General features: G+C 34.6%; 1 protein-coding gene across 2 annotated transcripts in view; it reads right to left on the bottom strand.

The window, feature by feature from the left end:
• The window catches only part of Tgs1 (Trimethylguanosine synthase 1), a 51,892-nt gene that overhangs the window by 17,122 nt on the left and 10,478 nt on the right, over positions 1-24,292 (bottom strand). Inside the window, exons 3-8 of one of the 2 annotated variants that reach the window (XM_069845908.1) lie at positions 19,782-21,628; positions 16,409-16,666; positions 14,262-14,376; positions 11,977-12,116; positions 5,480-5,868; positions 1,757-1,888 (exon numbers count right to left, since the gene is read on the bottom strand). In XM_069845908.1, the coding sequence (XP_069702009.1) occupies positions 1,757-1,888; positions 5,480-5,868; positions 11,977-12,116; positions 14,262-14,376; positions 16,409-16,666; positions 19,782-21,628 (2,881 nt within the window). Of the gene's footprint in view, positions 1-1,756; positions 1,889-5,479; positions 5,869-11,976; positions 12,117-14,261; positions 14,536-16,408; positions 16,667-19,781; positions 21,629-24,292 lie in introns of both variants that reach the window. The other variant, XM_069845907.1, reaches the window with a different exon arrangement.

Raw genomic sequence — 24,292 nt, 5'->3', positions numbered from 1 at the left:
AATTTCTTTAAAATTCTGTCTACGGAAAAATAGGCTTCCCTAGGTTATTTGTCGCCAATATAGCGGCTATGTCTGGTTCCACTTACAGTTGCAAACATTTTTTTTTTCAAAATTGAAACTTGCAAAATCAAAACAAAGATTGCGGATGAAAGATGAAAGTTTATTCGCTATCTTGAAATTGGCTACTTGTGACATAAACTTAGAATTCTGTGGCACCTTGAAAAGTTACGATACAGTAAATATGAAGTTTGTGATGGCTGCACGCTACTGATGTCTGAGCGGGCCCTCAACCCTAACCACAACCATGCGACGTCATGTGTATTGCTGGTTGCATTGCCTGATGTCATTGTGAGTACAATTCTGCCAATGACTGTTAGCTGATCACTGAAAGTTGACGTGACCATTCATTACCATTTTAATAATTTATTGTTTATATATTTTCAAGACAAAAACAAGTAATAAAAATGCGATGATTACATAATGAAATACGGTAAGTGAGATTTTATTATATAAATAAACAGATAGGACTAACATAATTGCATGTTGTTTAAGGAAAATAATTTGGAAAAACACAACATTTAAGGGTTGATGCAAAAGTAAGAATATATCTTAAAAACCAGTTGTTAGAACAATTACTTCATATACTGCAGAGACCAGGTCAGACACAAGTGACACAAGGCATTATTTAGAAACAAGCAATTTTAAAGTTTTAAGAGCAATAGGCCTAGAGATGTCTGTTCTTTTTAATTTTTTGGTCCTATATGTCAGGAACTTGGAGTCAGGCCACAAAGGAAAAAATAATGGAGGAGAGTGATTCGATCCGGTGCTGTGGATTGAACTTTGGCGTAGCTCAATGGTTAGAGCACTTGTATGTAGAACCAAGGACCCAGGTTCGATCCCCGGTGCCGGAGTGAATAATAATTAATAAATATTAATTTCTGATTCAGGTGTGAAAACTGTTGAATGTAGGAGCATTATTTGATCCTTGGAATGCTACAAAAAGTGCATCTTCAAATGAACTGCTGGTGTTAAAGAAAAATGCGCTATTTATCCAGAAATTACAATCTTGGAAGCCCACGTGTCTTTCCCTAAGTGGAATGAAACAATCTCATAACAATTACGCAGTTGCTGCTCAAAGGAGCATATGGTACTCATCCTTTAATGTCGACAAAGAAAGATATTTTTTCGACGTACAACGTGGTAGTGAGTGACAGAAGAAGACTGGCTGCTGTGATTGCAGAAACACTTACCATGATTGCATTCGAATAAGGTAAATTAAATATTTCCATGTAGTATAATTTAATGTAATATTATGGTCATCAACAAAATGAAAGGTAAGGTTAAGAACTGCATTAGCAGATAATCACTCCACATTCAGTATGATACCAAAAATAAAAACAAAACGACACTTGCATTTTAAGTAGCTAATTAAAAAAAAAAAAAAAAAAATCTTCAAAAACCTGTAGAATAGCAAATAATAAATTAGGAGATCATGTCAAAAGTAAAAAAAAAAAAAAAAAGACAGGACTTGAAAACAGATCAAATATCACATTGGACTCAAAAACAGAAAAAAGAGTGGGATTATTATGTATGTCATATGGAAAATGCGAGAATTCTAAAGATAGCAAGGAATAAGGTTCCAATTGGAAAGAATAGGTCTGCCTAAAGGAAAGTGGAAAGAAGGTAAAGTATTGAAGAGAAACAGGCAAAATGCCTCTATTGGAAGATAGAGGAAGAAGAATATTAGCCTACTTACCACGAGCACATGTGAAAGCGAATTGAATTGAGTTACCACCAGCACCACAGAATGCATCCACAACAATGTCACAGCGACATCGCTCCGCTATGTGTCCTGCTATGCGCTCAGGTGTTACTGAAAACCAGCTCTCTGCAACATAAGAAATGTACTTAAATGTGTACAGGTAGTGCGCAATATGTATGTATGTATGTACCGAGAGTGAAATATTTAAGGATAAAATTATTATTCATTAAATTTCCTAATAATTACGTGTTTGTTCAGTGAAGAGCTAGGTTTATTCTAATGTGAAAGATAGTGGGACTCTCTAATAACTTACAAAATATAAAGTTGATAGTTTAATAAATGTGGAGTGTAGAGTAGATAGCCTCCTCATGATGCACCCTGGATAATACAAAATGAGGTACTCAAGGCGAAAATATACCAGCAAGAAATCTGCTCTTTTAAAGAACAAAACAAGCATATACCAGGGCCACTTACTAAGTCATGGCAACTATTTTTTTCCACAGAATCCCAGACCGCAATCCACATTTCTTGATATGCAACAATGACATTGAGACATATGATACTTAGCCTATTGATGCCGCTAGATGGTGTAGATATTCAAGAATGGAAGAGGAAGGGATATGCTAAAGTCAGTTGGTTTTCAACCGTTGTCAAGTATGGATGTCAGAACAACAAGCATATATGTCAAAAATGCGAGGAAATGTCATGCACAACTCGTAGAAGCTGTTGGAGATCGTGCTCTCCCATACAGAAACGTCCTGAGTTGTTGAACAATGCAATCATACTTCACGATAATACAACAGTCCATACAGGAGAATAGTTAAGACCTGTTTACAGCTCTGGAGATGGGAAGTACTAGACCATCCCTCCTACTCGCCCGATGTCACCATGCTATTTCAATTTGATATCTGAATTGAAAGCTCCAATGTGTGGGAGATGCTTCTCCACACAAGAAGACATCACTAATGCAGTGCGACACGACATTACCAAACTGTACAATGGAGCTTTCCCTCACAAGAAGACATCACTAATGCAGTGCGACACGACATTACCAGACTGTACAATGGAGCAGCTGATGGTATTCATCGCCTTCCTCATCGCTGGCAGTGAATGGCTGATTGCTTTGGTGATTACTTCAAAGGTTCTTAATGTGTTAATGTGCGTGCAGATTATTGTCCTCAACATTATTACGGTAGATGATTTTTTTTTTTTTTTAATTTTTACTCTTCTCTATTTTATTTACTTAGAAAGTCACAGCTCGATATACAATCATCAAAAGGATGTAAGAAAAATTTACTACAATAAAACAGATTGAATGTGATATTATAACGGAATTTTGGCAAACAAATGAGAAAGGAAATTCAACTGAGATTCCATAATATAATATCAAAACCAAGTCTCTTAAACGGAAGGACAAGAAGAGATTTGAATTGTTCTGATGACAAAGACTGCCAGGTGGTTTGAGAAAGTGTCAGTGATACCAACTTCCAGGATTTTGTTTCTGCAGATGAAAATATGATCTCTCAGACTGCTTTTGACAGAAGACAAAGGTAAAATGAAAAGTGATACTGGTGTCCAAAAAATATTGTATGTCATGAGATGTTGAAATTGACTCCAAGCTGTCATCAAGTCCTAGATATTATATCCCTGATCCATAAATATATCATGGTAGTTCAACTGACAACATTAACTAACTTATTCGTGTTTAAAACTCAATATTGATTTGAAATCTTTAATTGCTTATTCTTCTGTAGTTCATATGGGCATTGTCATTGGTAGATTAATAACTTTGAATTATTGAGAATTTTGTGGTTCATATGTTTTAATAATTGCTCATGGTTTATGTTCTTCTGGTTTATTTTGTTTGGCTAATCAATCAGGACATAATGGGGGGGGGGGAAGCCTGAATTAACTGATTGTGCTTGTGTATGAGTGTGCAAACGTGCATGTATGATTTTCCTTGTATTTTTAAATTTTATACTGTAACAGAATGCAATAATTTCACAAGTTGAAATAGTTACTTTAATTGCATTGAGAGCATCCAGAAAATGTAAAATAGTTCCCTATTTAAGTATGACAGTGACAAATCAAATGCCGATAAAATTCCTGTTATTTTCCCACTTTAAGAGAATTTTTCTTTTGGTCCATTGAAAAGTATTTTAACAGTTGTTTATTGTATATTTCTTTTTTAAACTGTAAAATTTATGATTTATTTTTCTTCAATTAGATTATGAAGCAAAGATGAAATATTTCTGCATTAATTCCACGCAATAATTCACTGTATTTATAAAAAATAGTTGCTAATCACACTCCAGAGTGAAGTTTTGTTGCTAAAAATAAATTCATTCTGATGGATGACAAATAATGATGACCATATTTTGGATACTTATCTAGAACTGTTCAATAAAAAAAAGATGTCCTAGATGAAAACGAGAATAAGCCACTTAAAAGCATTTTCAGAAGTGATAATGATGTCAGTGAACTAATTTCAAGAATTCCCCTCCCCTCCTTTCTGCCTACTTTTTGGCGATTATGATGATGAATCCTACTCCGAGGTTGAGGCACTCATTAGATTGGATTCTATTAGTACCTTATAATAGACATTAGTATGGAAGTAGGCAGGAGGGATGAAGATGAAGGTGGTAATGGCGGAGAAATGAGCCTAGGGTTCAGTGCCCAAAGTTACACAGCATTTGCTCTCAGTGAAAAAAAAAAAACCTCAACCAAGCAACTTGTTCCTGCCAGGATCTGATCCCAGGCCTGCTAGTTTTGCAGTCAGATAGCAGTGGATGTGCAGAAAAATGTAGAGAACCTATTTCGACTAGTAACTGTTTACGTTTCGAGCTACAATGAATAATAACTAGGGCTAGGATTTTGATTACCTATAAATCATGAAAAAATGTCCTAAAAACAATGTATTTATGAACTAAAAATCTTTCAAAATGCCCTTAAAAATTGATCTTACATAATTGGCTTAGTAGGAATATTAATATTTAGACTAGTAATTAAATTAAATTCTAGTACCAACATTCAAGCTTATTTAATTTTACATAATTTTTCTAAGTAGTACACTTTCATTAATTATTTTACCTGGTGTAGTTCCATGTAGTCCATCACAAGACCACTCTTATCCGGAACTAGCAAGTATAGAAGAGTCTATATTACTCGTAAAGGGGTGGATGGACTGACCCATTACATGGGGGTGTACTACATTAAAATGACAATATTTGTGTAGAAAAACGATTAAAATAATATACAAAATAATGGGTATTAATGGGCAAAAGATGTAGAGGAAATATAAAAGGAAATAAATAATATTTTACATTAATAATGGGAATTTATGGCCAAAATTAAATGAAAATACCGTAAAACTGACCGAATGAAACAAAAAAATGCTCTTATGAGTTGTAAAAGTAAAAAAATGCAAAAAAAAAATGCCCTAACAAATATGTCTTAAAACACTCTGTTTATCACATAACATATAAATACTAAAGCAGCAATGTTTCTGGTTTACTAGAAGAGATGCAATTTCATCAAAATCCTAGCCGTAATAATAACCATTTTCTCAAGTTATAGGTCCAGCCATCACTAATACAAACAGATGCCATGACAAAGTACTTTTTGAAATATGATGTCATAAGAACATGCATTTGTCGAAATAAAGAGGTTTAACATTTAATATCACAAATCTTTTCGCACTCTGAATTGAGAAATTACCCTCATCAAGTTTGATGCCCTCATCAAATTTGGAGAACAGCTGATAGCGACGGATCCAGTACTTCTGAAGTAATTTATTAGTAGCCACTTCCTCTGGTAGAGAAGCTAAGGATGCTCTCTTATTCTGCTTTTTCTTCTTCTTCTTTTGTTGCTGAGATTTCTTTACAACTTTCTCATCCTTGTCTTCCTCCACAGTTACATTCCCAACTTTAGGCTCATCACCTTTAGCAGATGATGGAGCTTCTAGCTCAGCTACGTCACATTCATCCATATTATTCATGAACACACTACCCTCCTCATCTGGTTGTTCCATGTCCTCGTATTCACTCTCTGCCAAGTCCATATCTCCTTCCACATCCACATTTTCTGATGGCAATCTTCTTTTCTCTCTGCAACGTAAAAATGTACATATTTTTGGAAGGGTTCACACTCAAATTGAAAATATGAAAGCAGAAGAAAAAGTTTAAGAGATTTGAAGCAACAGTACAAAGATAAATATGGGTGAATATTTCATTTTAAGGCATATATTTAAATGTAGTTTACTAAGGACAAAATGATTTGTATTAAACAGTAGCAATGGCAATAGCAGTAGCAGTAGCAGCAGCAGCAGCAATAATAATAATAATAATAATAATAATAATAATAATAATAATAATAATAATACCATAAAATGGGGTGAACAGGGACGAAGTGTTATTATATTTTATATCTTTGTGTCTGGGGAAATTTTACAGATAGTAACAGTATATTCCTACTACAAAAAAGAGTAATTAGAATAATAGTAGGTGCCAAATCTAGGGAATTGCATAGGACTATTTTAAGAAAACTGCAAATAATGCCCATGGGTCGTCAGAATATTTTTTCATTAATAATCTTCCTCGTATGCAATCATGAAAACTTTGTAACTAATTCAACAATTCACAGCATAAATACAAATGACTTTCATACTCCATCGGCAAGTCTATCATATTATCAAAAAGGAGTGCATTATATGGCAGTAAAAATTTTTAATAGCCTCCCTATGGATGTAAGAAATGAAACTCAAAACATAAGATTATTTAGGGTCAAATTAAAGAAGTACCTCATTTCTCACACCTTCTATTCTGTAGGTGAATTCATGACATTCAACAACACTTCATGAAATTGATACCAAAATTTTGTGTTGTACTAGTAGACTATATTTTAAACCTCTTCTGTACATATTTCAACTAGACTGTGACTATAAATTAAGATTTTATAATAGTATTAAGTTTTTTGACTTGTTCCATATTCTAGTTGCGAAGCAATGTACGAATACCATGAAATGTTAATAAATACAATACAATACAAAGATTAAGTACAATAATAAGAGTGTTTATGTTTTCATTCATAATGAGTGAACAAATAAACACTCTTATTATTATATTTACTCTTTGACACAAAGAAATAAAAAAATAATAAAACTTCGTCCTTATTCACCCCCTGCATCCCTATTCCCCCATTTTACGGTAATAATAATAATAATAATAATAATAATAATAATAATCATAAGACTATGTCAGTTTTAGGACTTTCAGTTCTGGTTCAAATGTTTTTGTAATGTCTATCTCCTCTCTAGTGTTCCAAGGTAATGTTTTCCATTTGGCATGTAATATAATTAAGAACTAATTTTGGCGTTCGATTCTCGGCCAATCTGTTGACATGTTGTTACCATTCCAGTGACATGCAGTGCCTGCTGCCTTAGAGTAGGCTAGGACTGCCAGGTTTTCAAACTGAAAATACGGAGGATTTTGGAAGTAATTGCCAAAATCATTATCAAGACATTATCGACACATTTTACCTTTAGAAGCATGTTATATACAGTATAACTGTAAGCAAAAATAATTTAAAATGAATCTCATAGCACTATTTATACTTACCACTTGCTTTGTATTCATTCAGAAACTTTTACAAGTGAAATTTCCCTTAACAAAACAGGTTGAAAATTAACGAGAATTTGTCATTGTAGATTACACTTAAAATATAATTAGAATAGCTTTCGTAGCATCATAGCACTATTCATATTTATCAATTCAATAAATAAATAAATAAATAAATGATGAGAGAAAATATTATCAAATACACGAGATGACAGACTGGCAAAAATGTGCATAAAATACGGGAGACCTGGCAACTCTAGGGTAGGCTCTCCTTTTAGAGATTAGTTAATATCACTACTAACCGGCTATAATTTATAATCCAGCTTTAAATGCATATTATGTATTACAATTATTAATCATTCTAGCAGATTTCGACAACGAGCACAAACCTAATAAAGAAACAACACAACATTTTAAAGAAATTATATCTTTTTTACTTGAAGAAAAACTTCATTCTTTCCTTTTGCTTCATAAACTCATTGATAACATCATTGTAAAATGTTGGAGAATTTTTAAGTTCCTGTAGCTCCTTCTTCTCTATTGACATCAAGGTTAGGTTGTTCAATCTTTCGTATCTCTGAGTCGATCAATCAGTGATTTCATTCGTATTAAGGACAGAAAATATCTTTTGACTGATGCTGATGTACTGGGTATGAACAAAACAAGTGATGTCAACTCATACAGTCCAGAGAATGCTATGTGGAGCTGTAAATTTCATATGTATTACTAGTTCATGAGGATATTTACCATGAATAATTTTTTCATGTTTATGTTTGAATTTCAAGTCCGTCAAACACCTGGCATTAGAAAACAACAACATTTACAGTTTCACTTTTTTCAATGAAAGACCAGCAATCAAAACTACTTTTTCAGGATTTCCTCTATTATGCACTTATTTTAAGTCATTATATGACACTTACATTTCAATTTACACTTTCGAATCAACTATGAAACACTATTCACTTCTATTTTTGTATACGAACACTCTTGGAAATGGAAATCACCGCTAAAGCACACCTGCTTAGCGCTTACTAGACCGACATAACAAACCAAATGGTTGCATAGAGAGCAAGCACGCATGCACCAGAAGCCAATGAGAAAGACAGAAGCCAAGGAAACGCTCATTGTAGGGCTGTACAGCAGAGCCCATTGTGGTGATACAGGTGAAACAGCACGAAGTTTGACTAGATTTGAAAGAATAGGTAATTTACGAGGGGGATCCAGGAAATAACGACAGTTTTGTTGCAATAATTAAAAAAAAAATATTTGAAAAAACAAAGTCTGTTACATAACTGAAGCTTCCTTCACTTCTCTACATAATCACCACCTACATTTAAACATTTGTCGTATCTGTTCACTAGCTTTAGAATTCCCGTGTTATACTCCTCTGCCGCCAGTTCATTAAGCCAGGTGTTCACTGTCTTCTTCAACTCTTCATCACTTCCAAAACGCGTACCACCCAGAAAGTCTTTCAGCTTAGTGAAAAGGTGAAAATCGCTAGGAGCAAGGTCTGGACTATAGGGCGGATGATCAAAGATTTCCCAACCGAATTGATCCAGCAATTCTCGAGTTGAAGCAGCAGTGTGCGGGCGGGCATTGTCGTGAAGAAGCACAACTCCTCTCGAAAGCATTCCTCGCCTCTTGTTTTGGATGGCTCGCCGTAGTTTTCGTAAAGTCTCACAATAACGATTTGCATTGATCGTAGTGCCTTTTGGCATGAAATCCAGTAAAAGAACACCTTTGCAATCCCAAAAGACAGTAGCCATGACTTTTTGTGTTGAGAGAGTCTGTTTGAATTTTCTCGCTTTCTTGGGTGATGAGGGATGATGCCACTGACGTGATTGGCGCTTGGTCTCTGGGGTGTTGTGAGACACCCAGGTCTCCTCACCAGTCACAATTTGATCAAGAAAGGCGTCTCCATCTGTGTGATATCGCATCAAGAATGTCAATGCTGAGGCCATTCTCTGAGTTTTGTGTTGGTCACTCAGTTGCCGTGGAACCCATCGTGCACAGATTTTGTGGTAGCCAAGATGTTGCGACACAATTTCACCAAGCAAAGAACGAGAAATGTCAGGAAAGGCAATATGCAATTCGTCGAGTGATGTGCGCCTGTCTTGCAAGATTCTGTTGTTCACTTTAGTCTTCAGGTCTTCTGTGATGAGTGATGGGCGTCCGGGTCGAGTTTCATCGTGGACATTTGTTCGCCCATTGTTGAACATTTCGCACCATTTTCTCACATTTCTTTCATTCATTACAGTATCACCATACACTTCTTTCAATTGCCGGTAAATTTCTGCAGGTTTCAAATGACGGGCATTCAAAAATCGAATCACACTCCTCACCTCACAGTCGGCGGGATTATCAATCACGTCGTTCATTTTGAAGTAACACAAAATGCACAATGGCGACTTGTTGCAACCAGTACTCACAACATTATGAGAACACATGTTAAGGAAGCCAGTTGACCTTCAAACAAGGAAGGGGAGTCAGTTGCGCGGCGGGTATGCGCGAACGGTCGTTATTTCCTGGATCCCCCTCGTATGTAAAAAAAAAAAAAAAAAAAAAAAAAAAAAAAGAAGAGAGATTTATTAGCTTCTTCTTCTTTCTTATCCCGTGGTACTTAGACCAAGTCTATGAGGTTGTGTTGTTGCAGGCGTTGCAGCTGATGCATCACTTTTTTTTTGGTTCTGAGTATACATGGTTTGGAGTGAGCCTTTACACATGAGAATATGATTTGGTGAGGCTGGTTCTGTGTTGCATTTTGTACATAATGGAAATATCTTCTGAAATGCTATGATCTTCATATGCTTTGTGTGTCCACTTTTTAATCTTGCTATTGCAGTTTATGATTCACGATTAAATTGACAATTGATGACTGTTCCCAGTTGTTGCTCATCATACCATTTATGTTGTAGTGGCTGTTTCCAGATTTCATTTATTCATTTCCATATTTATTAGCTTCTGAAGCTAGTAATACCTTTAAATATAATTTATTGTTAACATTAAAATAGCCAGGGAGGCGCAGCACACCTAGCCTACCCTGAATGCACACCACTGTAACATTCTCACAGACTGTCCTAGATTTCATTTGCAATATTATTTTTGACATTCAGGTATACTTACTTCTATTTGTTTCGTTATCCACTTTTGTATAATCCCATGATAAACACTGGTAATATTGTGACTTGTGAGTTAGCAGAAATTTTTTATTTTTGTGTTTGATGAAAAGCTGACAAATATGAATGGAAAAGTAATTTGGTTATTGATACACTTCTGATGCATAACTCCTAATGAAATTTTTGAACTGAAAGAGAGGGGAAATGGGAGGAGAAATTTAAAAGGAACACAAAAGCGTCCTTGCAAATGGAGTTTGGGGCTGAGAGAAACTGATGTCTCACTCTGGGTTATGGGTCCTAATGAAACCTGTCCATACACATTATATTATATCCTCATTCGACTTCAGAAAATTAGCAATCCTATTATCAATGAGTTATTTCCTGCCAGAGAATATCTCTCTATGTAGAATTCACAAATCACACAGTTGATATAGGTAAAGGCTAAATACTCATTTAAAAGAGAGGGGGGGGGGGGAAGACAGAATTATAGAAAGAATTTATGACTTTCACTAACTTCAACAAAAACAATGAAATGTAAACGAAATGCCCAAAACATGAAAGAAAGTACGTGAAAAAATTTAAACTGAAGCTAAAAGGTGCTACAAACACTACACAAAATAATAGTAATTAAGTTGTACAGACCAAGAAACAAAATTTGGGACTTTATAACTACGGGGTAGATGTTGATGAAAAGTCATCTTCTTATTTTTCACATTAGAACGATCCTATTAATATAGAAATCCTTTCTATGTTAATATCAAAGTAAATAAATAATTTCTTATATTGCATTTTTTTTACGTTTTTTTAACTAATAGGTCATTTTTAATACTTTGAAGAACCTTTAGATGATTTGGAATACATTTTACTTTCTTCTTTACCGATAGATCTGTTAAATCGTTTTCTAACCAAATAGGTTACTAGTAATTACCTACTGAATAAGTGAATAGTAGTGAAGTTTGAGTTTTATAGTTTGGAACATACTCTAAGTCCATCCCTCATTCCACTGAAGGCTTCACTTCACACAACAGAAGTAATATAAAAGGCTTGAAAACAGTTTAGTTTAAATGAGGGCTTTCACCGACCACTTCTGATCGAAATACATTTTAAACCCTCATTAAAATCTATAGTTTTCCCTTAAAACCTTCATTTTGTTGCATGTTCTTTTCCTTTATCTTAGCTAAATTCCAGGAAGTTGCCTCCTCTCTCCGAGATTTCCAGGGCAGTCATTGAAACAAGGTGACTAATTTTTAAGAAATTGTGGTACGAGTACGGTGGATAATATTTAAATGTCATTTTCTTTTAATTTCATGTCATTTTTCCTTTAGTTTAAGGGCATTTTAATGATCATTTTAAGTAGATTTTTAGGTCATCAACATCCGCCCCCTATTTATAACATACTGCACATGCTCAGTATTTACTCAGTGGCCCAAATTTTGTTTCTGGGTCTGTACAATTGAAAAACAGCTGACATTATGTAACATACCTGGTTAAAGGAGCGACAGGTCGAGATGGTAGTGTAAGCTCCTCATCAGAACTAGAATGACCTTCGTAACTTAAAGCTGCCTTTATAGCTGCGTCCTCAGCAACAAAGTTCTTTGTGTCATACTCCAGGAACTGTTTTGTCTGCGTAATACAACATGATATCAGTGTTTCTAAAAGAGAAGAGGATAGAGGACAGAGAGAGAAGGGAGAAGGGAGGAGAGAGAAGAGAAGAGAAGAGAAGAGAAGAGAGGAGAGGAGAGGAGAGGAGAGGAGAGGAGAGGAGAGGAGAGGAGAGGAGAGGAGAGGAGAGGAGAGGAGAGGAGAGGAGAGGAGAGGAGAGGAGAGGAGAGGAGAGAAGAGAAGAGAAGAGAAGAGAAGAGAAGAGAAGAGAAGAGGGGAGAGGAGAGAGGAGAGAAATGAGAAGAGAAAGGTCGTAATAATACGAAAAATATTAAAAGCAGGAACATTATATGCGAGATATAAGGGACCAGGAAAAATTATTGTTAAAGGCAGAAAAGCATTATAAGCAGGAGTGTTATATCGAGGTTTTACTGTAATACATTTTATTGTAAGTTTTATTAAAAAGTTTCAGTATTAAATAGATATAATGTTCGGTAAAATAGACTATCAGGTGCCAAATTTCGCAAATGGGAACTGGAAAAAGAATGTGATATTAAAAAAATAATGCGGGCCTTTACGTAACTTTAGTATCTAAAAACTGAAACAGTGATGTAGGACAGGAGAATATAAGCAAATGTATCGAAACAAAAATGATTCTGAGCTCATGACAAGTACTTCTAATTCAGACTACAGTAAAGTAGACGTAGACAGTACTAACACTGTCGAAAGTGAGATTGATTTGACGTTTTGAATTCCATGAAGTGATGAACTTGAGAGATGCACTGATCTGGCAAGATGGAATTCTTTCAAGTGATACAGAAAGCCACCAGAGAATCCAAAAAATAATTTCTTTTTTCCGCACAGCTCTAATGACCAGAAATTTTCACTAAATTTTTACACCAGGGAGCTAAGCAATGGAGAACATATTCATTGATCATGGTTAGTGTATTCAAAAGAAAAAGATTCTGTATTCTGTTTCTGTTGTAAGTTGTTTTCCTATAATAAAATATCACTCACTACTCTATAATGATTGGAATCATTTTGTATATGTAGCTCAGTGAACATGAAAAATATAAAAACCACTAGAGTCCCATAAAAAGTGAAATGAATTACTGCTCAGGCTTACAAACCCAGATGACATCAACAGTCATGAACATTTTCTTGGTTTCACTGCTGTAGAAGCCACTACAGGCTCAGCATTAACCAAATGAATTTTAAGAAAATTGTCAGAAATGAATGTTCCAATTGCAAACATGTGTGGCCAGGGTTATGACAATGGCTCGAATATGAAAGGAATATCTTCAGTAACTCAACAACACATTAAGGACCTGAGAGCTTTTTATATTCCTTGCTGATATCATTCTCTCAACTTCATGGTCAATGATACCGTGTTGTCATCTAGAAAAGAGATTTTATTTTTAAACTGTTCATAAATTGTGTTTTCCTCGGAGTCAACACTGCATTGGTGAATCCTTAAGAAATATATTACAACTCTAATGTCTAGCCAGTAAGTACAACTTCATGGGAATCTAGAATCGAGGCCAATCGTCCTTTAGGACATTATTGAGGAATTTTATGATGTACTGATACAAATTGCTGACAACGAGTCAGTAGACAAAATGGCGAGACATGAAGCTGAAACACCCTTGCCTCAAAACTCAGAGATTTTAAATTTTTATGTTGTCTGGTTATATGGCACTATGCTTTAAACGAAATTAATGTTGCTAGTAAACTGATCCAATGCAAAGCATACTAACTGAATTGTCTAGTGTCATAACAACTTTGAGGAATAATCTCCAAAGTCTTAAGAATCTCATTTGATGAATCATTTCTTGTTGATGCTACATTATCTGAGAATGTCCCTGTTACATCAGAATGTAGTACAAAGAACACACTGTAATAATTATTTTAATTAACGATTTTTAACAAGATTATATATTTAAAGTGTATTAAAAAATACTCTAATGATAACCTGAGATATGTAGTTACATGTGCTAGTCACTTTCAGGTAGTAGCTAACAGTTTGTGCTAACAAAAATCCATACTTTTTAGACTCCAATAATAACACATGATGATTTCTGTAATCAAATGAACATACCATTTTCCCACACAAATTTAACTTAACCATTTTAGTCATAAAAACATGAACATTCCTGAATATATTACCCTGTCAAGTGCAGAGATAGTGGTGCTAGATGCCAGCAACTGCTGTTGCCGCAGTGCTCGGCGCTGGTGAATATTCATCTTGAGCTGACGATTCTGATCACGTATGTTGCGTTTCCTATACAAAATAGATCCACGATGAATACTTGGTGTTACAGCCATATCACATGACGAAGAAGATGATGTGTATGATTTATTGGGAGCAAAAGCTAGACCAATCAGCTTAAATGCACTCTTCACTCGATCAAGTCCAGATTCATCAGAATCACTTTCATGACTGAAATGAAAATTAGAATCAAACTCAGTTTTCGATACAGTATAAAAAAGTATGGAATTTAGTTTTCTCAAATAATAAATGCAGTAATACAAACATTATAAATACAAAAATAACAGATACATTTTTACTTTTTCATTACAAGTAGCACATATGAAGTATAGTAAAGATTTTACTTCGAAATTTTTTGAAAATACACAAATGGGTAATTGAATTCCTAAGAAAATATTAATCTAAACTACAAATTTTTAGGAATGTATAATCTATTTCAATTGTGAATATTTCTGGCAAAAGACAATAATTACAGCCAATTTAAAAGATGCTATTTTATACACTTTTGCTATTAGGGCTTTCAAATAGACTGCACTATCTTTTGTTTGAAAATGACTTGCAAACTCTTCAGAATAAAAAAACAATGTTGAACACAAAACAAAATATGCCAATTCAAAAAATCTCTATCATGAAAATAAAAGATATACATACATTCCCAATCAATGCTTTTCATATCTCGCAACAATTCAGTCCTTTATCATGTCACTTAACAATATTTCTGTCTGTAGTTAATTTTCTTCAACTATCATTCAAAACACACAAAATAAAAAAATCGTTATCAGACATTCAAAGAGAAAGATACACTCCAGTTTTTTGCATTGCATACAAAAGACTTAATATACTGTAACATAAAAAAATAGTTATCTGGCTTCATTTATAAATTTATGAGAAATAATAATTATTTGTTATTGTAACTCATAGGTTCACAATGAAACTCAAAGTCTGTTACTTCTTCTGAAGCAAATAACAGTATCATGAAAGCAAACTATTAGAGAAGTAGTTGTAAAACACGACTTTTTTTTATTGGGTTATTTTATGACACTGTATCAAATCTCAGAACAGGTCACATTGTCACACAATTTTACCTACACCAATTTCACATCTCTGATAATCCTACTTGTCTGTGGTGTAATAATCATGATGAAGATCTGGAACACATTCTTCTATACTGTCCATCCATAAACCACAAAAGAAGTAAATTTAAATCATCAGTACCAGTTGCAGACGACACAGCCCTGCAGTAATATATTGCCTACACCCCAACTCTGGCTACTAGCGACAGGGATCTATAATGAACACTGGTCAAAATAAATGTCCCTCATTTCTCGTGTAAAACAACAACTGAATAGACTACAGTGGACTATAGTGGACTTTATGTTGTCAGCAAACAGCTGGATACATTAAGATTGATTGATTGCTTGTATATACTAGTTTGGCACAAATAAAAGGGTAACAGATGATATATTTCTACATTTGCTTCTTGCTTACCATTTTGCAATGATTTGAGTTACATGTACCTATTCTTAATCATTAATTTTCTGGACATTTTTCTTTCAGTCTGTTGCACTAATGCTGAAGATCTGGTAGCTCATTCAACTTGTTATAACACGTAAAAAGATGCAGTGCTTTTTGTTTCATAAATGGTAAAATCTATAAATACTTTACATATACAGTAGAACCCCTTTTTAACGAATCTCTTAGGGATTGCTCTTTTTCCTTAAATAGGGGTTTACATATATTTCATTTTACAATAATTCATATTTGATTTTGTTCAGGTAAGTCAGCAATCGCGAAATTAATATGTACTTCTTATTTTATTTCATAAATAATAAGGACAAATACATTTCTTATTCTTTTTATATCTCAGCTAATAACTGTTACGCATTTGTTATTTATAAAATATGCAAACATTTGCACACTCACAAGGTGTTATCATCAGACGCATTTTGAAAATATACATAAATTTCTACATTCGATAAAAATTGGACATGGGGTTTTAGAAGTAAGCCAGGTATATATAACTATGATATGAAACTACCATTACCTTCGTTTCAAGGTCACTGGTCTCTCTTCTGGAGGTTCATCTCCAGAGCCCCTATTCTTAGTGATTCTTGAAGACGAATTATTATTTGTAAATGTGTGCGTATTTGGGCAAGTGTGGAAGCTCTCATCTTTCTCTTGAACAGCAGTGCTATTACAACAATTATCACCACTACCTTCTTGAGGACTTTTTGTATCAGATGACTGACAATCCAGCATGCTCAAACTTTGTAGAAGGTGACCCACAGAATCCATAAAAAGTCTACACATAAAACAAGAACCACATTAAAGGATTAAATTAAAATAAACACTTTAATTAAAATTACACACACCTTTCCATTATGCGATAATTATTTAAAGCTATTTTACGGAATGACCAAAAATAAATAATTCACTTTAAAAACTGCTCTAAAATATTACACAAAATAATCTCAAAAGCCAAAGAACTTCACTTTAACAAAATATTCTAAACTGGAATATTAAAATTAAAACAACTTGAAATATAATTAAAAAAAAAAAAAAAAAGCAAATAGTTTAGAAAAACTTTCTCTCAACAACTGATAAACTAAATATGCCACATAATAATAATAATAATAATAATAATAATAATAATAATAATAATAATAACAATAATAATAATAATAATGATAATGTTACAAATTTTTTTAAAGTGTCTCTACGTACAGCTTTTCCAAATATTCAAATTTTTCCAACAAATCCACGAGAAATAATTACAAATATAAAGCAACTAGAATCTAAAAATGAAAGATGTTATGCGAGGGAAGGTTCGCTCATTCAAAGTTTAATGGATGCAGGTTTTGTATTGTTTCCTGCATTCTAATATAGGTTGCTTTGACACAGCATGCTTATTTTCTGTTTAAAAAGTAAATCTTTCAGGAGTTCAGTTGTGATCTAGTAAAGATACTTTGAAGGTGTATTAAAATGCTGCCATAAAATCTGCAACTTTGCCTATGAAAGCCAAGGAAGAATGGTTTGTTTGCAAAGACACCAAAATAATTAATACTCATAAAGTCATAAACCATAAATTGCCTATAGTTATTATGTGAGTCAGTGAATGAAAGAGCGCTTCATAACAACTATGTCCATTAGGATTTCAGTCACTAGAGCACATACAACAATCAATGCACTGCATGATGTTTTTACAAAGTGCAAAATCAATATCATAAACCCTTGATTAGTGTTGTTTTATGATGAACATTCCTATCACTTCCTGTACTGTGGTAAATCAGATATATATCAGGAGCATAGTATCAAAGTTAGACAACTCCATTTTTTGCGATTTCGAGATATTGATTGTTTCTCATAGAATTGTGTGTGCTGAATGCAATTCTGGAATTGTTTAGGTTCAAAAAACGGACAGGACAAAGCGAAAATAGCACTTAATTGTGTGCTTTAGAATCAAAATGTAGACAAATCCACTGTGGCTTGGTTCCAAATTAGGACAATTCCTTCAGTAGCCAATGAGAAGCCCACATTCGTACCATCTTTTCCCATCTCGCATCGCGAATCCAACATGGCTGATTGTTTACATAATCGGTTTGTGGATGAATAGGTACTGTTTTACGTAAATTTACTTTGAAACCGAGGTACAAGAGACTTAGATTCAAAAGTAGACAATTTCACTTTAAATATGGCTTCGTTTGGTTTCAAAAACAGACAACTCCACTTTAAACATGGCTTCATTTGGTTTCAAAAACAGACAACTCCATGACTTAGTTTCAGAGATGGACAATTCCACTTTTTAAACTTAAATTTCGACCTGAATATTAACTTTAATCGCATTTTGAGACTGAAAAAATATTTCTATGATCCATGAGAATGTTAACAAAAAATGTACGTATAATGGTGATATTGGTTTCCAAGGATCTAGTATTTCGCCTCTCCTGTAAAGAAAGCAAAAGTGGAGTTATCCAATTTTGATACCAAGCTCCTCATATATGTTTTTTAAATTCTATTTAGTAACAGCTGTATAGTAGAACCCCGATTATCCATCACCCTATTAACCGATCAGCAGATTATCCGACTGTCTTTCGGTTGCTCTTTTCTTTCGTTCTTTCTTCCTTTACTACAGAAATAAACATGTAAGAAACTTAGTACTATGCCTTATATTATAATCCTATTTTTTCTAGAGTGTTTTATTAAAAGCATTTACCTTTACATAGTACTACTGCAAGCAATAAGAACGTTACTTGAAGGTATTTTTCTCAACTTGTAAAATAGTCACTACCTGCTTTCAAAGAAATAGTTCCAAGAACTTCCGCACAATATATAACAAACCTGTGCAGCATTCAGTTCTTGTCCTATTGCTCAAATGCAGGTACTTTATAACTTCTATGCAAAATATCTTCCACAGGTGACAAAAGTGTTTTCCTAAGTATCAAAATGAAAATGCAAATAATTGAGAGGTTCGGGAAAAGAAAAACTGCGGCTCATTTCGCATCAGAATACGTGATTGGCGTTACAACTGTGCGCGATTTAATGAAAAATAAGGATAAAGTGTTCCTCATGGGGGAAGAAATTTTCTCATGAAATTTCAGCCAGTGTATGGGACCGGTGCCCACCCAGCATCATGATGCACTTGGGGAGCTATGATAGGTAGCGAAATCCGGTTGCGAATGCCAACTATAATGGCTGGGGGGGGATCATCGTGCTAACCACACGATACCTCCATTCTGGTTGGATGATCGTCCACCTCTGTTTCGGAATGTGGGCGTGAGGCCAGCAGCTGGCTGGTCGTTTAGGCCCTTCACAGGCTGTAGCGCCACGGATTATGATTATTATTATTTATTTATGATAAAGTGTATAACGTATGTATATCTACAACAGAAGCCCTCTACTATTTCTATCCTTCCGCAAACAACCATCATAAGGAACTTCCTTGGCCCTTATAAACCCGTCGTTGACAACCAGAATTAAATTAGCGAACTTCTGATTCACTATCTAGCATGTTAAACGCAACACTATGGAGGAATATTATGAGACTGTAGTATGGACTTATGCAAATATTTTATAGTACGGATCATCCAATTTTTTCGATTTTCTACACCCCCTTCATTACCACGGATAATAGAAGTTCTACTGAACTTTTGTTCTGTGTGTGTGTGTGTGTGTGTGTGTGTGTGTGTGTGTGTGTGTGTGTGTGTGTGTGTGTGTGTGTGCATTGTATAGTCAAGAGTCAGCATGCAGGAACTACATGGAGAACTGTAAGACTCACACTGTATATTATACATTTGAATTTGCACATGCTCTAAGTGAAATGCACAAAAAAAATTACGAATTATATGATGTGGTTCATACAAGTGCATATTATTATAGCATTGTTTCCTGTACAACAGTGATTATAAAAAATGTCATACCTTGATTTTCCCTTTCTGTTTGGAAGTTTTTTAATTCCTGGAGGCAGCTCAGCTTTTGTCTTGAAAGTATCTGAATTTCTGTCATGTTTTTTGACTGATGAATCAAGTGCAACATCTGTGATGCTATTAGTAACAGTACTTTCCTTTTCCTCTACTGCCGTACCTGAGCTGCTGACAGACATGAACTGCTGTTTCTCATTACACATGTCATCAAAACTGTGGTCAGTTCCAAGATTTAATTCCATTTTTCCGCTTGATACAGTGTCTTCACATACTTTTCCATTAGACTGATTATATTCCTCAAAACTTCGTTCATTTTCAGCAGTGAAATCCATTTTACTTCTACTTGAAACATCATCAAAGGAGAAAGCTTGTGTATATTCAAAAGTTTCTTCATTTACTGTCTGCGAACATGAGCAAGATAATTTCCTTCCAGATTCCTTGAAATTATTAATCTCAGAATAGCAATATTTACAGCTGGATGTTTCTACATTTCCAGAATCAGGAAGATCATTGGTAACAACAGTAATATTAGCTACTGAAGTGTCATTATTGGAGTAATAATCATCTACAAAATTTAAATTAAGATTATCCTTAGAACAACTAGCAGAGACGTTACCTATAACATTTTCCATATAATTGCAAGAATTCTGTTTGGCACTTGAGGGATCATCTCCCACGTGAAATATAGGCTGATTGGTGTTTAAAGTTATATTCCCTTCTGTTTCTGTTTCTGTTCCCTCATTACCTTCCTTCATTTCCCAAGCTAGGAAAGCATTATAATGTGCGTAGTACTGTTCATTAAAATGCTTTTTCCAGAGATTCTGCCAATAATGGTCTGCTTCATCTGTGGTGAACGGAGCACTTCGAGAACTGCCTGAGGAGGATGATAATGAACTACTATGAATTGAATCTTCAGTGTCACCGCAGCTCAAATCTAAAGATGACACTGTGATTTTGGTCACATTGGTCATAGAGTCAGAAGTGATAGCTGTATTAGCAACACTACCAGCTACGATACAACCATCTGCGCTACCATCTCCTGAAGAATCATCTGTACTTGATGGTGATAATGGACTCCACCTATCAACTGAAGATGAACCATTTTCCTCACCGGTGCATATTAATACATCTTGTTTAGATACGGCTTCTGCGGTCTCACCTATTGGTGAAGTGGGCAAGTCTTTATCTTTGCTTTCAACTTCAGTTTTTACAACATCTGAAAGCAGTAATTCTTTCTGCTCAGTCTTGTCACCATCTAATCCTGGAAATATACCATCGCCATTTGGAGAGGATTCAATTTTTTCCAGTTCACTGGATGAAGAGGTGAAACATTTTGAAAAATCTTGTTCATTAACTTTCTGAAGCGAACCCTGGAATGTGTTAGAATAAGTGTGAGAAGTAGTTTCTTCTTCATGGAATGCTGTCTGCTGTTCATCAGAAAGATGACACTCACTTTCTTTTATTTTAGAATCTTCAAAAGAATCTTTATTCTTACTGGCTGAATGATTCTCACATGCAGACAAAACATTGCTATCATGTTGGTTAAGATAATCTGGATTGATATATTCACCATACTTGGCTATCCAACTTTGCCATATAATTCTTTCTCCATTAACTGACCAATAACGCTCCCAATCTTCATGACGTGAAGTTGATGTATACTGAACATCTCCACCACACTCTGACAGATCAGCACCACTGTCACTTAGCTGCAAGCCACCTCGGGTTATGCCAATTCCACCCCCACCACCACCACCTTCCCTTATGCTGTCATGCTCGTGCTCATCTGTAGAGTAGTTGTTGTCAGTATGTGAAGCGCTGCAGTAACAGCTTACCGCTTCCTCCTGAAAGTAAGAGAAACAAAAAATAAAATCACAAGAACAACTCACATGTCTGCAATACAGTTTATAAAATTAAATTAAAATGATAATGGTATTTATACCACAAATAAGAACCCAGTGTCCAACTGATAGGACACAAGTTAAATTTATCAGTTATTTCGCGTTTCTTTCAAAATTTCCCTCTGTTAATCATTATCATTAGAGACGAGAATTCCATGCAAATGCATGTTTTTATAGGAACATAGGACAAGCTCAAACTAGTACTTATCCATTTCATTACTTTCCGGTTCCAAATATGTGTACTTTTTCCGTGCATGTTTGCATGTTTTGGCCTTTTGGAGATAAAACCATGCATAATGCATATTTAAGCAACTTTTAGCTTAATAATGCATATAATATATATTATGATCAGTTTAAATGCATGTTTTAATGGTTTTGAGTGGACACCTAAGTTTCTCGATTTTTATGACCCTCATTTTAGCTTCAGGAATCAGCACTGAAAAAGGAAAAGAAAAAAAAAAAAAGTAACAGAAAAAGGTTCATTCAAGTTTGCACCCATAACTTCTTGCGATGTAAAGAGGTCATTCTCTGCCTACAAAAACATACTGATTGACAAGAGCACGAACCTTAGTTGTCAATGTGCAAAAAGAAGAGTCAAGTGAAATAAGAAATTTGGAACAAAAATGAAAGTGCATTTTTGTACTTTTTTGCTTGATAGTGCATGTTTCATAGTTTGATAGTGCATGAATGCATGCATATTTTGGGATTTTATAGTGCATGAAATTCTCGTCCCTAAATATCATTGTTCCTACCATTCTATTAAATGAGGAAAGAGTTTTCCTTCAGGTGACAACATTTGAAATATGCGGTGTGAGGCATCTTATGAAGACGTCATTTCAAACATTCTGGCTTTAAGTGTGTTCCCTAGTTCTCAATCAATGCCACTACTGGGTAATTCCACAATTTATTATGGATGTTAACATTTGAAGACTGAGCAAGCATATCTGATTCAAGAAAACATTATATATAGGTAACGGTTTTTTATAAATAGAACTTCATACATAGGCTCTTCAGTCAAGTTTTAAAGGGTCTAACTGTTAAACAGTTAGAAAGTAAAAAGATGCTGTTATAAATTTAATGTGAGAAGTCTCATGTGTTTGTCTGACAATGTCACACATTATGCTACATAAATTCATAAAGAAAAGAAGAAAATGTGATTGTTCATCACTCTTCCATAAGGAGCAAGTTGTGTAGACCAATTTACCAATAGAGTCATTGCCCAGTGCATGCTACACCTGCGATGAGATAATATGGAGATTGTTTGGGATGCCACAGGGGAACTGGAGCTCAACCTATGTGTTACCTGGACCACAGGCTTGCTCAACATAAGTTATAAATCGAGGATATGCTGGAGATTTATTTAGATTTAGATTTATTTAGATTTATTTATTTAACCTGGTAGAGATAAGGCCGTCAGGCCTTCTCTGTCCCTCTACCAGGGGATTACAACTATAACATGAACAATAAGATTACAATTAATGTGATCGAAGCCAGGTCCATAAGATTGTAAGTTCAGTGCTCTAGGCACTAGACCACTGGGTTGGCAATATACAAAATATAAAACTGAAAGAAAGGAAGCCAGTTTTTAACTGATACAGTTATTAAAATGTTTCGAATATAAGTTGTACATGTAACATCATATGACAAACTTATAGTATTAATAACAACAATTTGGAACTTGAACTCAACACATTTTACAAGTAATTACATCCACAAAGTTAGTCCAAAAAGATAAGATTTACTTTTGGAATAGTAAGTCTTTTCAGGTGTTTATCAAATGCTCTTGTAAAAGACTTTATACCAGGTGTTTCAGACCACCAGTATCAGCCTTTTTTTTCTCGAAAACTATGCGATACTGGTTGTTCATAAAAAAATTTATATAACCACAACCTATGTAAAGAATCGATTGGTGGTAGTACCATTTCCTGTTACAAACCGGAAGTAGAGGTACCTTGTGGTCAACTTCGAAATTTCAAATGAGAATATGGCTCATTGAACGTACCATTGGAAACTACTTTTACTAAAACTGTTTTTTTTTCCCTAACTTTTATTGTTTACTCACAAAGCAACAAAAATGCTATCTTCTGAGAAATGCTGTATGTTGTTTATGTACATACACTCTTCATAGTAAGTGTTCAAAATGTATGCCAACCTGTGCTAAACAATGTTCTGATCACCTCCTAACATCCGTGATTGCACTTCAGCACAGCTAAGAGACCCACAGGCTTCTCTAATTCTTTGTTTCATGTCTCCTCTAGTTGTTGGATGCACCTGGTAGACCATGTCTTTAATGTGCTTACGAAGATAGCAGATCAACACCACATTTACATATTAAAATAGTTGACGGTGAAAGATAATATTATGATTTATTTAACAATGCAACTGCCAAGGTTATAACAGCATCGCAGATGTGCCAGAATTTTGTCCCGCAGAAGTTCTTTTACATGCCAGTAAATCTACTGAATGAGCCTGTCGCATTTAAGCACACTTAAATGCCATCGAACCCTCAACCTGACTACGTTATACAGGCCGATGATTGATGGTGGAAGACAAAATAGAAATTTTCAATTGTCATGATATAAGAAATATCCTTGGCTAACGGGGTAC

Source organism: Periplaneta americana, chromosome 14 (genome assembly GCF_040183065.1).
Source record: "Periplaneta americana isolate PAMFEO1 chromosome 14, P.americana_PAMFEO1_priV1, whole genome shotgun sequence".
Classification (NCBI taxonomy): domain Eukaryota; kingdom Metazoa; phylum Arthropoda; class Insecta; order Blattodea; family Blattidae; genus Periplaneta; species Periplaneta americana.
Note: the sequence above shows the minus strand (reverse complement) of the source record. Positions and strands in the feature narration are given on the sequence as shown.